At 44.6% G+C, this 17,552-nt stretch overlaps 1 protein-coding gene across 1 annotated transcript in view; it reads left to right on the forward strand.

Annotated features, from left to right (window-relative positions):
• LOC115470195 (glutamate decarboxylase 1-like) overlaps positions 1-17,552 on the forward strand; it is a 137,667-nt gene that overhangs the window by 106,689 nt on the left and 13,426 nt on the right. Inside the window, exons 11-13 of the mRNA XM_030203161.1 lie at positions 13,542-13,606; positions 13,691-13,769; positions 15,715-15,864. Coding sequence (XP_030059021.1) covers positions 13,542-13,606; positions 13,691-13,769; positions 15,715-15,864 — 294 coding nt within the window. The remainder of the gene's footprint in view (positions 1-13,541; positions 13,607-13,690; positions 13,770-15,714; positions 15,865-17,552) is intronic.

Genomic DNA, 17,552 nt, shown 5'->3' on the forward strand with positions numbered 1-17,552 from the left:
CATCTCCTGGCTGCCTGGGTTCGTAATATCTCCTGACGTCAGTCAGCCTCCAGTGTTCCATTCCCCCTCACTGTCCCGCCCTCGCGTCAAGACATAATGACATCAGAGGGCGGAACAGTGAGAAGGAAGGGAACGCTGGAGGCGAGCTGACGTCAGGAGGGATGTTACGAACGGAAGCCAGCCAGAGAACGTTCAGGTATAAATCAAGGGGAGGAGAGAATCGCAGGACATCGAGGGGAGGGAGGAAGGGAAGGGAAGGGGAGGGCAGGGCAGAGGAGAATTGATGGACATGGATGGGATGGGAGGAGAGTAGAGGAGAGAATCGCGGGACATGGATGGGAGGGCAGGGAAGAGGAGGATCGCTGGACATGGAGGGGAGGGGAGGGGAGGGAAAATTGCTGGACATGGAGGGGAGGGCAGGGGAGAGAGAAAAAAAAAGCTTACATGACAGCCTTCCTAGGGCCCATTTCATTGTTGAGGAAACAGGCATGTTTCCACTAGTAATAAATAATAGGGGGAATTGTATATATGGTGCCAAACATTAGGCACTTCTTCTGCACTGAATTGTCAGCACCAAAAATCATTTTAACAGCTACAGGGCAAAAAATGGGGCAGAAACCACAGATACGTGTGAAAACACTCTTACAAGCCCATTTATAGAATGGGGCGTAAGTGTTTCTGTGCAGATCTGCAAAGGGGTGTGGCCACTGGAGAGGCATGGCAGGCCAGGGGTGTTCCCTAAAAATGCATGAGTGTTATAGAATTTGGTGGATCTGTACCCAAGTTGTATACTGGAACTTGTCAGGCTGGTCGTGAGCCCTTAAGCCTAGGCCGAGGCCTAGTATAGCTTTTAGGACAAGGTTTAGGATGGACCGAACAGGTACTATACGCCACCCCAGCTACCAGGCCCTGCACACACACACGCGACCAACTTGCACTACCAGAAAGGGAAGATAAGGCATTCAGGCGGGCCTCGCGGCCTATCGGGTACCCACTTGCTCAGAATACAGTCATACAGGCCTCACGGCCTAACTGGAACCGACTCAAACCCAGGGAGGGGAGAAAGAAAAAACGAGGGGTCCCCATGGGGACCAGAGCACAAACACACTAACTGCTCGCTAAGGACACAAGGGAAAAATGAACTTAGAGAGGTAACTATAGGAAACCCATCAGGCTGAACCCCACAGCACACAAAGGAAATGAGGGACTGAGAAATATGGATACAGGGATCAGAGACCCCCAGCAGACAGGAGAGGGAAGCCAGCAAAAAGTAGAGAGCCAGGCCTGAGACGCACCCCGCTCAGAAAGAGCAGTACACAGTAATAGCGAGGGTAGTGACAGCAAAAAAAGAATTAAAACAGTCACAAGGGAAAGACTGCTCCAAACACTCAGCTGCCAGAGGCAGGCAAAATACTGCAGTGAAAGGGTTAACCAGGCTCTGAACAAACAGCTGCCAGAGGCAGGAACACTGCAGACAAGAGTTAACCTAAACACAGGGAAGAACAAACAAACAACCCCCCACGGAGAGAAACAAAGGGTCCAGAGGCTGCTACAAGAGCAGAGCAGAATACAAAGCTGCTAGAAGAGCAGAGCAGAATACAAACACAGCACAAAGGGAACTCCAAGGAAGGGGAAGCTAAACAAACAAACAAACAAACGAACAAACAAACTGGAAGGGGACGAGGTAGGAACTCACCACACAGCACCACAGCCAAATAGACAAGAAATCCCAGGTGCAGTGTAGAGAGAGATAATTAGACACTCTTAGAGCAGCAGGCAGGCAGAGACAGAGCAACAGAAAGCTACAAGCAAGAAAAGGAGTAATCAAATTCCACAAGAGCACAGAGCTAACAGCTCAGACAGAGCGCAGGTAAGGCTTCAGCAAGATAGGGATAACGCCAAAGCAGGGGTTGTAGGGAAAGGTAAGCTTAAGTAGATCAGACTGACATCAGGACCAATCAGGAGTGATTCCAAGCATTCCCCTATCTGACTAGCAGAATTCTAACAGAATCATAACAGGATTTATATCTGGTTTCAGTTGGTGTAATTCTTCACTCCCAAAGTTGAGCACAAATCCCCGTGCTATATGCTAATCTATAAAGGGTGCCAATCCCAGAATGCCCGTTAAAGAATACTGTTCAGTGCCGATTTTTTTTTTTGCACCAAATTTTGAGTGCTATTTATATAATTTACCCCAATGTGTTCAATTTAATTAGGCCTACTGGAAAATAGTTACTACAGCTATGTCAAGCCTCTTAAGACTTGTTAACTGTAAAGCCTCAATATCTTGAAGTATAACCTTGGCACACCAGAACACACCTGAAGTCTCTATCTTTTCTGAAGTTTCTTTTATTGAATAAACACAGATAATTTACTCATAGTCAGATGTTCAGAAGTGTTGCCCCAGGGCACAGAGACTCCGTGATTCTGAGAGCTGTAACAGTGGTTGGAGGTAGAAATCTGAAGAGAGGCAGCTTTATTGCAGAGGTGAGAAATAGTTGAACAGGTAGAAGTAGCTCAGAGCTGGGTGACTGGAGAGTGCAATATCTCATTAGGAGGATATATTCAAGGTAAAAAAGCAAGTTTGTTCCAGGGAGTTTTAACGGGACAAGTGCTGTCTGAAGCAAGATGGAGAATGCCTCATGGCGAGGAGAGGGAGAGGCTAAGAAGGGCTGACATAGGCCCAGGGAGGAGGGGGTAAATAGACCAATGGGGACAGAGCCTGTCATCGGGTAGCAAGGGGTGGTCCTAGAGGACAGCCCTCGATTGGAGGCAAAGGTCATGGCTGGCTGACCTCTCAGGACAGAGATAGTAAGAATGACCAGGAAATGATAGCAGGTAGACAAAGGAGCCAAGCTTGGCTGAGAAAGAGAGGAGGTCTGGGCAGCCGCACAACCAGTGGTAACAGTTCTTATATAGACAGACAAGTGTGGTTGCATTGCCTGTAAACTACATTACACACAATGCATTGCTCACGTATCTTTGCAGTGGGAACTGCAGCGATGAAGATCCTTAGAAGTGAGAATGATAGTAAAGGCATTAAACACTTTTTAAGGTCATATTATAAACTAGTACAAGGCTGTCAGAGGACAGAACAAGCTAAGGTGACAGCATATCAAGTCAGTTTGCAATCATTTTTTGCATTGCAAACACCATATAATGCTGAGAATGCTGAATTGTTCCATGCCTTCATTACCATGATGATGAAAAATGATCTGTCATTGTGCAAATAGAAATACTGGTGACATCAACTTTATTTTCTGGAAGAAGTAGTCCATTAAATCCAGATTGTCTTCATCATGCCACGCTTCATTCTCAGCATGCACTATATTCACCATCATTTCATATTCCCAATGGCTGTGTGGTTTTTTAACATCACCACAGACCAAAATGCCCTGTCACTCTATATGATTGGAGTGACAGATAGTATAAGTCTTATTGGATTTAGAAAACCCATAAGATCAATGATGGGTGGATAATATTGGCATTGCTACAGTAGTGCTTATATATATTTTGTTATGGTGAAGGGATAAAAGAAAAATGGTTGGTAGTGGGGAAGATATATACTCGATAGGAAGATAATTTAATTATTTTGCAATGTGAGTCTTATAAAGACTTAGGAATTAAACATTAAAATTAATGAAATTTGATGTAATTGAATTAATTAATTAACAAATTAATTAGCAAAAAAGGGTAAACAAAATAAAAAGGTATTACTGGGAAGAGATGTTGAGGTTTAGTAAGGCATCCAAATTAGAGCAGAAAGAATAGTGACTTCAAACGGTATGTAACTTTTTTTTTTAAGCTTTGAGGTGGAGCAAAAGAGCACAAGAAAGTCAGGAAAATTGGCGGGCTCCGAGCTGAGGAGAATTGATGTGTGGCAAGGAAGAAAGCTAGTTAAGGGAACTGAAGCAAGAAATTTCATTCCACCCAATCCCTCCCAAAATTTAGAAGAGTGAGGGTTGGGATTGGAATCTTGGGTAATTTTGTAGTTGGGATAGCAATGTTTAGGGATGTTAAAACGGGTAGTTTAAGTCTCAGCTGCGGTAATTTAAATGAGGATTTTTCAAGCAGCCCTCATTTAAGGACAATGAATTTACTGGCTATATAGATTTTATTGTAATCTGCTTGTGTGCAAAACTGCCAGAAGCAGACGTGAGGCCTTGACGTCACCACAAGTCTCACTTTACAAGGCGGTTCATGGAGTATTAATACATTTTATGGAATAAATATGTGCAGCTAGGTCAGCACCGACTAGCTTTATAAAAGGTAATAAGAAAAATGAAGGTTGCTTTGAAATATTGATAACATTTTTGTTTGTATTGGTTATGAATTTTTGATTGGTTACTAAAGCTGCGGCCAAAATTATTTCTCCAGTTTATAAGGTTGTCATAGTATTCTTTGTTCATGTATGAGTCAGGAACGGATGCAATGCAAGTGCCAATATTATGCAAAATATTGTAGCTGAATAGTTGAGGATGTTCATCTTCGAACTCAAAACTGCAAATAAGGATGAAACTTTTATGTTATTCCATCTGTCATTCATTCTGGTACATCATTTCATCTGTCATCCTTCACTAGTTTGAACAATAGGCAAGGGAGGTGAAAGAAACATTGAAATATGAGCTCCTTGACTTTGAGCAGCACTTTTCATCACTGTGTTTCACAATCTGCTCAGGTATTGGTTTAATCACACAAGGATATCCCATAAATTTAGGTCTCTGGACAACAAGTTTTGCTCCAGAAGCTCCAATTTTGCTGGTTCAATATATTCAGCAAGAGTTGGATAATTGTCAGCCAGAGTCTTCCTGGTGAAACTGTTCTGCGTCAATGGCATTACCTCTTTTATCTAAATAACTGTCATAGTGATCATGAGACAGGATCAGTCAGCTCAGTTCTCTACATAATGGCGCCATCTTTCGTTCAACTTTGTTGAATGAACTTCAACTAGGAGCATTTTGTATGAACTTTAGACAACGGTCCCGATGAAAATCCATAGTACCAAAAAGTCATAAATGTTGGCAGTCATCACTTTATTCGGCATGATCTGGATGCTATGTTTTATAGCAAAAGAGAGGGAATGAAGTAAAAACTAAAGTCCAAACAAAAAAACAGCACTATGGGCCTTTAAAAATAGAACAAAGTTCTTTAATGAATAAGCCTTGACAAAAAGACCCAACACGGGCCGTGTTTCGGTGACTAGCACCTGCGTCAGAGGTCTACATAGAATACAAAACAATATATTTAAAAAACCATTTTTTAACATATAATGAATAAAACCAAAGATTAATATTTAGACTCATCAAGCATACATATATAAGCCTATATAAACACCGCGACTCCGAGGAACAGCTGATTAGTGTCAAGACGGTCTCCTCCTCCACAACGCAGAAATGGAAACTGAAAGATGCAGCGCTGGAAACACTCTCAGGCAGGGAGGCATGCAGGGAAAGACACCAGGAAGAAGACCAGCGGCCCCGGAAAGGAAGCGCAACGCACAAGCGAAGGGAAGCGCGATGTGCAAGCGCTGACCCGATGCAGCCCGGAATCAGCTATCAGCGCGATGTTTTGGCTGAGCATGATTTTAGGCCAGATCCACCTCAGTGATTGGCCAAGATAAGCGCGACGTCAGCAAGACGTTCAATCGGTGGCCGGGTCTGACCCGCTGACAGCTCAATTTCTTCGCAGCAACAGACCCCCTTTCAGCCCGAAATCAGCCCTACTGTAGCTAGCTGTCTGCGAGATGTACAGGATGTGTCGGTTTGCCTCGAAATTAGCCCGATGTTGAGTCTGGAGAACTAGGACACCCGGAGCTAGCCGACAGCGTGATGTTTAGTCGGCGGTCATCTTTATTCAATTTTCAAATTGCTATATAATAATATATGAGAATGTTAAAATATTAAATGCTTTAGGTGTTTATACTTATATATGTATGCTTGATGAGTCTAAATATTAATCTTTGGTTTTATTCATTATATGTTAACATTTTTTAAAAAATATATATTGGTTTGTATTCTATATAGACCCCGTGTCGGGTCTTTTTGTCAAGGCTTATTCATTAAAGAACTGTGTTCCATTTTTAAAGGCCCGTGGTGCTGTTTTTTTTGTCTGGATGCTATGTTTATCATACTAAAGGCTCCTGGGTGAAATGCCTTCAACAGGCTTAAATGAAATATGGAGTAACTAAGAGAACTGAACAAATCCTAGCTGATGATCATTATGGTAGTCATTTAGACAAAAGTAGTAATACCAGTCCAAAACTTATATTAATTTCAATATTGGAGATCCATCTAGGTTGAGCAGTGCAAAATCATAGTGGTGGTTATATTAACACTCTCATGACCTCATGGTAGTTCAAAACCCCTTCCCCTCGCACTACTTATGATCACAAAAGTCTCAACCCCCTCCCTCTTCTCGGAGCTTGGATAAGTTTCATGTCAGGCAAATAAAATGTATCCCAGCGTAGAATTCAGTTTTGTCCGTTTATCTTTAAACCGGCCAAAGACATAACAGGGTTTGACACAGTCAAATGTGACTGCCAAACTTGGTTTAAAAATCAGCAGATAGGCATTTATATCACGTGATATAACCAGTTATTCACCAGCCACTGACTTCAGATACTTAGCAAAGGATAGCCAGTTATCCCCCGCTGAATATCGGCTGATAGCCGGTTAAGTGCTATTTAACTGGTCAGCATTCGTTCTGACCGGTTAAATAGCACTAAATATCAGGCTCTAAGGAGCCCAGAGGCTCTACCCAGATGTCCACCTCTGTCCCCACTCCCACCCAATACTCCACTGCCTGGTCAGCACTGCTGCTGCTGCTGTTTCAGCAGTGGCGGCAAAAACAGAGAAAAAGATCTCAAGGTCTCACTGTTCCTGCTCATTACAGCTAATCCTGCCTTCCTCTGACATAATTTCCTGTTCTGGGGCAGAGCCGGTCAGCCGTGAGCGGGAGCAGTGCAGCCCCACTATCTTTTTAACTGTCTTTGCTATCACTCCTGAAACAGCAGCAGCAGCAGCAGTGGTGGCTGCGGCAGGGGGGTATTGGGTGGGAGTGGGGAGAGCCTGGTGTGCCAGTGGTAGTGGGAGTGTCTGGTGGGGGGGATAGAAGGGTTGGATATTTGGGGGGGGCTGAAGAAAAAGACAGACACTGGATGGCAGGGGAAGAGGACAGAGGCTGAATGGAGGGGGAGGGAGAACAGATGTTGGGTAGAAGGGAGGAGAGATGGGACAGATGCTGGATGGAGGGGAGGGGATAGACTTTGGATGAAAATGAGGAGAGAAGTGGCAGATGCTCGATGTAGGGAGAAGAGGAGGGTCAGAGGCTGGATAAGAGGAAGAGAGAGGTCAGATGCTGGATGGAAGGGAAGAGAGAAGTGGCAGACAATGGATGTAGGGAAAAGAGGAGGGCCAGATGCTGGATAAGAGGGAGAGAGGGGACAGATGTCAGATGGAAAGAGGGAGAGGAGGGACAGACACTGGATGAGGGAAAGAGAGGGGACATATTCCAGATGGAAATGGGGAGAGGAGGGATAGACACTGGATGAGGGTGAGAGAGGGGATAGATGCCGGATGCCGGAAGAGGGAGAGAGGATGCAGATGTTGGATGGGGCCTGGCTGGATAGAAGTGAGGAGAGAGAGGGGTCAGATGCTGGATGGAAAGGGAGAGAGAGGGCAGACACTGGATGGAAAAGGGGTGAGAAGGAGCAGACGCTGGATGGAAAGGGGAGAGAGAGAAAGAGAAGGAGCAGATGCTGGAAGAAAGAGGGGGAAAGAGAGGGGCAGAAGCTGGCGAGAGCTAAGAAGAGATCAAGGAAAGAAGACAACGGAGACTGGGACCAACACAATTAGAAAACGTAAATGGCCAGACAACAAAGGTAGGAAAAAGTGAATTTTATTTTTAGTTTAGGATAGTAGCTGTGTTAATAAATGCAGAAAATGGAAATAAGGTGATATCTTTATTAGACTAATTTTAGTACATTTTTGACTACTGTTTGGAGACCCATCCCTCCTTTCTCATGTCAGAACAGAATACCTTAAGAGCAGTATACTGTCCTGACCTAAGGAAAGAGGTTTTGGCCTCTGAGAGCTAATTGAAAAATGTATTTAGTCCAATAAAATGGTATCATCATATTTTCCATTTTTTTGTTGTATTTGTTAACCTATAGTATAGTGATTGAAATATGTCAGTTTTTGAAATTTGCATCTGTTGTTGAGACCCGTGAGACTACCACAGGAAGTCTCAGCTGCCATTTTGAAAACACAGCAGCGTCGGCAGGCGGTGGAATAGCAGCTTTGCAGTGGGCAGGAAAGAACATGCTCACCTCCCACAGAGGCCACTAGACCACCAGGGCCCTTCAGGTGGGACTGGGATGGCGGGGGCATCGGCTGTGGCGGTAGGGGGACAGCAGCGTGGCGGTAGGGGGGGGGGTGTAAGACAGCAGCCGGGGGGGGGGGGGGGGTAGCCCCAGACCACTCTCAGTGCCCAGGGGTTCAGACCACTCTCAATCTGCCCTTGCCAATAGGATTATTCCACTTTTCTGATAAATTACCATCTAACTTTACTCTATAGTATCGAGATTTCAGAAAAACAGTTATGTACCTTCCCAGGGATTCCTAAACTTTCCAAAGTCTGCAAAAGAATTTCATGATCCACAAGGTTGAAATGGACCTAATGAATAGAACACACCAAATCTACCAATAATGATAGACCCTGGTACATATTGCACTAATGGATACTTCTATAAGAGTTACAGAAAATTGGGTCTTGCACACATATATGTCATCAAATTGACTGAGCGCTATTGAGCATGCATAAGTGGCTTATGGTCAAATTCTGTAAATGGCGTCTAAAAAATAGGTGGTCTAATAATTGTGCTTAGCGCTATTCTATATACTGCACCTAAAATTAGGTGCGGTTTAGAATAGTGCATAGGGATAGGGAACGTGCTTACGTGTAGGCGTGGACATTTATGCCAAGAAACCTGGTGTAAATACCTGTGCCTAAATGTAGGAGCTTTTCCCCAAAGTCTATAACCACACAGGCAAATTTATGGAATGCCCCTGACACACCCACACACTTTCCATGGCTGCGCCCCCATTTCAGCTACGTGTGTTAGGATTTACGTGTGTTTCTTTTTAGAATACACCTAAAAAGATGCACATGTACATTCTACTTATTGCCCATTAGTTATTGGTTCGTTAGTCAATTAAGGTGAGTGCATAAATTGAACTTGCTGTGCCTTATGTAGAATGCGGGGGATAGTGCGTAAATGCAGGGGGAGTGTTCACATGGTATGGGCTGCCATTTACATATTCTTGTAGAACTCAGTAAGGTGGTCTTTTACTAAGCCATGGTAGCATTTTTAGCGCACACTCACACGCTAGAGATGCCCATAGGAGGGTCTTTTACAAAGCCATGGTAGTGTTTTTAGCATGCGCTAATGATTGGTGTGTGCTAAGTTAGGAGTGCCCTTTCGACATTTAGGTGCTCTCAGTTACACCAGATCTATGGTTAGGCAAGCCAATACCGGGTTACGCTAGTATGTTATAATGGAATTTGGGCACCCCATGGTATCAGGGCATCTAAAAAGTAGTGTCTAGTAGAATTACCCCATTAACACAAAGGGCTATCAACATCAAACCTTATGTAGACACTGCATAATGCCCTTAAAATCTGTTAAATCCTAGAACTGTTCAACATGAATGCATATTCTGTTTTCCATATGTAGTTCAAAATCGTGTTAAAAATGACAGTGCAGTTGAATTTCCCACTGCTCCTGAGTTTCAAAATGGCAACGATGACCCCCTAGTTGTATTCTTGTGATATTATCGCTAGGGGTCAGCCTTCCATATAAGGGTCATCGAGGCCATTTTTAAATCCAGACCCAGATAGGGCAGGAGCAAAGGGGAACCGCTCTCACCTCATTCCATTAGATGACCAGGGATGCCCCTGGGTAAATCCTGGAGATGATCAGGAGGGATCTGGAGATGTCGAAGGGGTTGGGGATGGTGGGGAGGAGTTTGGTATGGGTGAGAGGTTTAGATGGGAATTGTGCTTAGGCGAGAGGTTTGGAGGGGGATCAGATCAAGGGAGAGTATTGAGTGGGGCAAAGTTCTTAGAGCGGTTCTGATCATGGGAGGTTATGTTTGGGTATCAGGCCTTCATTGGGGGTGTCAGTGGTCCTCCCTTTTAGGGTCTAGGTTGAGCTACTAGACTTCTAGTGCAGCTGTGCTTGACATCACCTCTTGAGTTGTCACTAAGTGCAGTTACACTATCGGCAGTAGTGACAGCTAGCATGTGGCATCAACCTGCATGCTAGCTGTTATTGGCAGCCTCTCCTTTTCTCCACCCCTTGTCTGCCAACAACCTTCCCTTACCCATACTATCATGATATTTTTACCACATTTGCAGGTTTTAGTATATGACAGCTGTTAGTGCGGGCCTGTGCTAGTGGTTACCACACAGTGAAAGCTGTACAGGTTGTTTAATGCAGCTGATCACATTGCTATACTATGCATGCAGGGCAGGTGTTAGGGGGGATGTACAACAGAGAAGTTGTTCTGGGCTCCAGGCGGCCCCAAGCCTGACTACATTTGAAGGAGATGTGGAGGGGCATAATCAAAGGGGACGCCCAAGTTTTGCTGAGGACGTCCTCGCAAAACATCCCAGTGGAAGGGTGGGGAAACCTGTATTATCGAAACAAGATGGATGTCCATCTTTCATTTCGATAATACGGTCAGGGACGCCCAAATCTTGACATTTAGGACGTCCTTAGAGATGGTCGTTCCTAGACTTGGTCGTTTCTGATTTTCGGTGATAATGGAAACTAAGGACGCCCATCTAAGAGACGACCAAATGTAAGCCCTTTGGTTGTGGGAGGAGCCAGCATTCATAGTGCACTGGTCCTCCTGACATGCCAGGACACCAACCGGACACCCTAGGGGGCACTGCAGTGGACTTCAGAAATTGCTCTTAGAAACATAGCTCCCTTACTTTGTGTGCTGAGCCCCCCCCAAAATACACTACCCACCACTGTACACCACTACCATAGCCCTTACGGGTGAAGGGGGGCACCTAGATGTGGGTACAGTGGGTTTCTGGTGGGTTTTGGAGAGCTCACATTTACCACCACAAGTGTAACAGGTAGGGGGGGATGGGCCTGGGTCTGCCTGCCTGAAGTGCACTGCACCCACTAAAACTGCTCCAGGGACCTGCATACTGCTGTGATGGACCTGAGTGTGACATCTGAGGCTGGTATAGAGGCTGGCACAAAATATTTTTAAAGAGTTTTTTTCAGGGTGGGAGGGGGTTAGTGACCACTGGGGGAGTAAGGGGAGGTGATCCCCGATTCTCTCCGGTGTTCATCTGGTCAGTTCGGGCACCTTTTTGTGCCTTGGTCGTAAGAAAAACAGGACCAAGTAAAGTCGTCCAAATGCTCGTCAGGGACGCCCTTTTTTCCATTATGGGTTGAGGATGCCCATGTGTTAGGCACGCCCAAGTTTCACCTTCACTACGCTGCTGACACGCCCCCGTGATCTTTGGTCGTCCCCATGACGGAAAGCAGTTGGGGATGTCCAAAATCGACTTTCGATTATGCCGATTTGGGCGACCCTGTGAAAAGGGACACCCATCTTCTGATTTGTGTCGAAAGATGGGTGTCCTTCTCTTTCGAAAATAAGCCTGATAGCTTGCTGGTAGGCATTAATGTCTGCTCCAGGCCTTAGTATGTTTAATACTGGCCCTGTATACAATGAAGCTACTAAGTAGTAAATTTACAGCAAATCAGAGAAAATATTTTTTCACTAAACATGTACTTAAGCTTTGGAATTCGTTGCCAGAGAATGTAGTAAAAGCAGTTAGCAGGGTTTGAAAAAAGTTTCAACACGTTCCTAGAAAAAAGTCCATAAACTGTTATTAAGGTGGACCTGAAAATATCCACTGCTTATTCTTGTGCTAAGCAGCATGAGATGTATTTTACTCTTTTGAGATCTTGTGAGCTATATCGACCACTGTTGGAAACAGGATGTTGGGTTTGATGAACCTTTGGTCTGAACTGGAATGGCAATGCTTATGTACTTGTTACAAGAAATGATTTACTTGGGGGAAAGAGCTCTAGAGCACTCGCTACTGTTTATAATTTAAGAGCAGGTGCTGTATTTATAAGTTTTAGGATATTAGTTTCTCCACCAATCACCAAAGGTGATAATTGCAATAAATTAAATAAATTAAGTATATATAAAAGATAACATATACTCAGAACACAAAGAGACCATATTTTTAGCTTCAAAAAGGTTGATTTAATATACAATTGCACACGAGAGGTAGGTTTTAAAAGATCTTTACAGATAATCTGTGCTTAAGTAAGGTAAAGTAGAGTAGCAGGTCTAGATCAAAAGTTATAACTTACAAAGCAGTCTGTTGCAAAGCATTTTGTGGTCCATTGAAGAGCCATGAGGCAGGTGGACTGCAGATCAGGAGCAAGGCATCTGGATTGGTGCTGAAGAGAGAATCTCCTGGAGGGAGAGTCTTGAAGAGAGAAGAGAGTCTGCTTCTTGGGGAAACAGCTTGTTCTTTTATACTCTTTATTTTGCAGGGAAGCAGGCCATGTGCATCTGGTTGCTGGCTTCCTGGTTTTTTGCACACGACCCCTGAGTCCTGGTCTCATGTTTGCACACGACCCCTGAGTCTTGGTCTCATGTCTTATGACATCACGAGACTTGCTGTCTGGATTTTGCTGACAAATGGTCTTTTGATGTACAGGGCTTCCTGCTTGATTCTCTGTGATAGATATTCCTCTGATAAGATTTGTCTGGGGCAGCCAGCAGGTGTCCTTTGTTTTTAGTAGCTGTATTTCATACCTTTCCCACCTACTTGTCTCCTTGCCTCTACTGGATACCTTTTATATTTGTTGTGTTGATCAGCCAGGCTTTTTTGATCAGAGGAAGAGAGTCAATTTAGCCTTGAGGCAGTCTCTTACTTGAGGAGTCTTTTGTTAAAGGGGGAGGTGAGGTCAGTAGTACCTTTGTCTTTTAAATATTCCCCAAAGGGAGAGGGAAGAGGGCTTTTGGAATGAAAGCCAGTTCTGCTGCAGTGTATTTTTAAAAGCTGCACAAATATATTGGTGTATATATATATGTATATATATATATGTATCTGATCCAACACAACATCATGCTACACATTTAATTCTGATGATTGGCTTATACCATAACATACTTATTTGCTTATGTTCTTAATGCATGTACAGTTGGGCAATCAAATGGACGCTTGAGCCGCATCCCATTGAACAAGCTATGACTTCACTCCATCTGGCAGGCAATGAGCTGATGCCCTACCCACTGCCTCAATCTTTCCTTCCTTCCTAGCTGCTCCAAGTATCATCTCACACTACTTTCCTTCCTCTGCCTCTTCAATTTGCTATTCCAGTCATTCTAAATCCCATTCAAAAGTAGTTTTGAAAATGAAACATAGAAACAATGGTATCATTTTGGAAGAAAACTCATCTTATTCTAATCTATATATCATATTGCTTGCAGGCAGCCTGGGGTGGTGGGCTATTGATGTCAAAGAAACATTCCTTCAAACTTTGTGGCATTGAGAGGTAAGGGATTTAAAGTAGGATTTTTGTTGTTGTGTAAGTTCTGCTTTTTACAGTCTATTCATAAATGATTACTGCATTTCCTAGGGCCAATTCTATCACCTGGAATCCACACAAAATGATGGGTGTTCCTCTACAGTGCTCTGCGGTTCTGATTCGAGAAAAGGTAAATACCACCTTTCCTTTACTTGTATATTTTCCTTTGTTTTTTTAAGTTTACACTCTACCAGGGTGTAGCCAGACCTCGGCGGGAGGGGAGTCCAGAGCCCAAGGTTGGGGGGCAAAATGAGAACAAAAACAGACTTTTAGATTCCAGGGCCACAGTCTAGCTTATTTTTGAAAGGGAAGGATGCCCATCTTCCGACACAAATTGGGAGATGGGCGTCCTTATCCCGAGGTCACCCAAATCGGCATAATCGAAAGCTGATGTTTTTGCGTCCTCAACTGCTTTCCGTCGTGGGGACAACCAAAGTTCATGGGGGCATGTCGGCAGTGTACCGAAGACGGGACGGGGGCGTGGTTAAGAGATGGAAATCCTCGTTCGATAATGGAAAAAAGAAGGGCGTCCCTCACGAGCATATGGTCGACTTTACTTGGTCCCTTTTTTTTCATGACCAAGCCTCGAAAAGGTGCCCGAACTGACCAGATGACCTCCCCTTACTCCCCCAGTGTTCACCAACCCCGTCCCACTCTAAAAAAAATTTAAAAAACATTTTTTTCCAGCCTCTGTGCCAGCCTCAAATGTCATATCCAGCTCCCAGACAGTCAATTTTGGGTGGGTCTGAGCCCAAAGTGGATGGGCACAAAAGTTTCTCTCTGTCCCACTCGCCAAACCTCCCATGGCACCTACCAACTCAAAATATACTTTAGCTCATGATACCCAAGCTCTGTCAGCTGAAGACTTCCTCTGAAGACAGCCAGAACTACCTTTTACCAAGCTTGGCAGGCAGCAGCAGCAACTCCTTGAGCCATCAATGCTGGCACCCCGTGCATGCTTAGTTATCGGTGGCTCAAGGTCAGTAAGAGAAGTTTGAATTGAATGCGGAAACGGATAGGGAGCCAGTGAAGTGACTTGAGGAGAGGGCTAATGCGAGCATAGCTACTCTGGCGGAAAATGAGTCATGCAGCAGAGTTTTGGACTGATTGAAGAGGAGAGAGATGGCTAAGTGGGAGGCCGGTGAGAAGCAGGTTGCAATAATCTAGGCGAGAGTGTGGATAAGGGTTCTGGTAGAGTGCTCAGAGAGGAAGGGATGTATTTTGCTGCTCTTATAGAGAAAGAAAGGAGAGAGAGGAGTCGAAGATGACCCCAAGGTTATGAGCTGATGAGACAGGGAGAATGAGAGTGCCATCCAAAGAAATAGAGAAAGGGGGGAGAGGAAAGGAGGGTTTAGGGGGAAAGATGAGAAGCTCGGTTTTGACCATGTTAAGTTTCAGATGATGTTGAGACATCCAGGCAGCGATATCAGATAGGCAGGCTGATACATTGGTCTGGATGCTGGTTGAGATTTCGGGGGTAGAGAGGTAGATCTGGGAGTCATTAGCGTAGAGATGGTATTGAAAGCCATGGGACGATATCAGAGAGCCAAGGGAAGAAGTGTAGATGGAGAACAGGAGAGGACCGAGAACAGAACCCTGAGGTACACCGATTGGTAGTGGGATAGAAGTGGAAGAGGATCCACCAGAGTGTACACTAAAGGACCTGCAGTAGGGCTTAATTTGTAGGTGAAAAGAAAGTGGAACTGTGGAGCTGGGGAAGGAATGGGCAGGCCAGAGGCAGGAGCAACAGAAGAAGAGGGGCTGAATTAGGGAGCAGAGTGACTGTTCTGTGCTCTTCTCCAAAGTCGCCCCTCCCCTCCTCTTCCTTGCAAGCTACTGTAAACCTCTGCTGCTCTGGAGTCTGAAAAGTAGCTATTCCCTAGAAATTAAGTGCTGACCTGCAGAGAAATTTGCTTGCTTTTGTGTGGGCACTTTCCTAGCCAAAACACCTGTAGTTTTCAAAATTCAAAAGTATGTACTTTGTTTTCTTCCCTGAGCTTATCTCACCTAGGGAAATCATTCAGTTGAGTCAATTGTAGTAGAAATAAGAAATATTTTATTGTATTATCTTCTAGGGTCTTCTGCATGCCTGTAACCAACTGAGTGCTGGCTACCTATTCCAGCCTGACAAACAGTATGATGTAACGTATGACACAGGTGATAAGACAATACAATGTGGCCGACATGTTGACATCTTCAAACTCTGGCTAATGTGGAAAGCAAAGGTAGGAAGTATTTTCATTAAAAAGTCAATGAACCTCCTTATAAAGGAATTCATAATGGAATAAAACATATTATTTGGCTATAACTTGATAACTGACTTAAATATGAACTATTTTCTCTTAATGCATGATTTTTTATCACAACACATGTGAATTAATAAAGAGATGTAAAGCATGTGAATGTATGCAACACAGCTCTTTATTGTGCAAAATTTGCATTAAACCTCACAGCAAGCATTATTTGTGACAGTAGATAACATTATCTTTCCTCCTCAGAAGCACTGGACCACTAAGGTGTGGCGTGATACATCCAGAGAAAAGCTTACAGGGGTCCTCTGACTCCCTCAGTATCCTTGCACATGTAATCTCTCACCCTGTTATCCACCACCACCTATGAGGGATCTCATTGATAGCTAGTGAGAAGGCTAGAGCAATCTTTGTATACTCCTGCCCCTCTGATTCCTGAGCTCAAATTGATGATCTCAGCTCCCTAGAGGAGTCTTGCAATAATACTGGAAGGAAGTCAGCTTGTTTGTTTCTTGGATCTGAAAGAACTATGTGAGAGACTGTGGGAGGGGGGGGGGGGGGGGGTCATGTTTTCCTTGATGAAATTACCCATCTGAAAGCTATGGAGCACTTTCATAGATGTCTCTGGAAATGAAAGTACTAAGCAGTTATTGCTATCTGGCTGCTGGTTCCTTCCAGCGGATGACAGGTGATATAACTGGCTTTGGTCAGTTCTCTTTGTCCGCTTCAATATGGCAGCTCCTCTATGGATGCCATACAGTAGATACTTAGAAACGTGGAGGGGCATAATCGAACGTGGCGCCCAAGTTTTCCTGAGGACGTCTTCACAGGATGTTTCAGTGAAGGGGCGGGGAAACCCATATTATCGAAACAAGATGGGCAGCCATCTTTCGTTTCGATAATACGGTCGGGGACGCCCAAATCTCAACATTTAGGTCGACCTTAGAGATGGTCGTCTTTAGAGATGGTCATCCCTGGTTTTCAGCGATAATGGAAACCGAGGACGCCCATCTCAGAAACGACCAAATGCAAGCCCTTTGGTCATGGGAGGAGCCAGCATTCGTAGTGCACTGGTCCCCCTCACATGCCAGGACACCAACCGGGCACCCTAGGTGACACTGCAGTGGACTTCATACATTGCTCCCAGGTGCATAGCTCCCTTACCTTGGGTGCTGAGCCCCTCAACCCCCCTCCCAAAACCCACTACCCACAACTATACAACACTACCATAGCCTTAAGGGGTGAAGGGAGGCACCTACAAGTGGGTACAGTGGGTTTCCAGTGGGTTTTGAAAGGCTCACATTTACCACTACAAATGTAACAGGTGGGGGGGGGGGGGGCATCTAGCATTTTTTGTACTTAGATCACGAAGGTCTTTTTCAAGACCAGCGTATATTGAGATCACCAATCCATACTTTTACCATCAAAGACTCCTGAGGCAGGTCTCTGACCAAAACACAGTACTGTGTGGAGTCTACATTAAAGATTGTTCATCATACATCACAGCTTCCTGGAGTCATTGGTCCACTTCCCACTTCTTTATTTTTGTTCTGACATCCGTGGGATTTTGTGTTCTTCCACCCTGGTGGATTACCTACCCGCTGAGCATTTTGTGGTCAAGCATTCTTGACTTCATGGCCTCAATTCGTGCTGAGGATCATGAT

Source organism: Microcaecilia unicolor, chromosome 1, assembly GCF_901765095.1.
Source record: "Microcaecilia unicolor chromosome 1, aMicUni1.1, whole genome shotgun sequence".
Classification (NCBI taxonomy): Eukaryota; Metazoa; Chordata; class Amphibia; order Gymnophiona; family Siphonopidae; genus Microcaecilia; species Microcaecilia unicolor.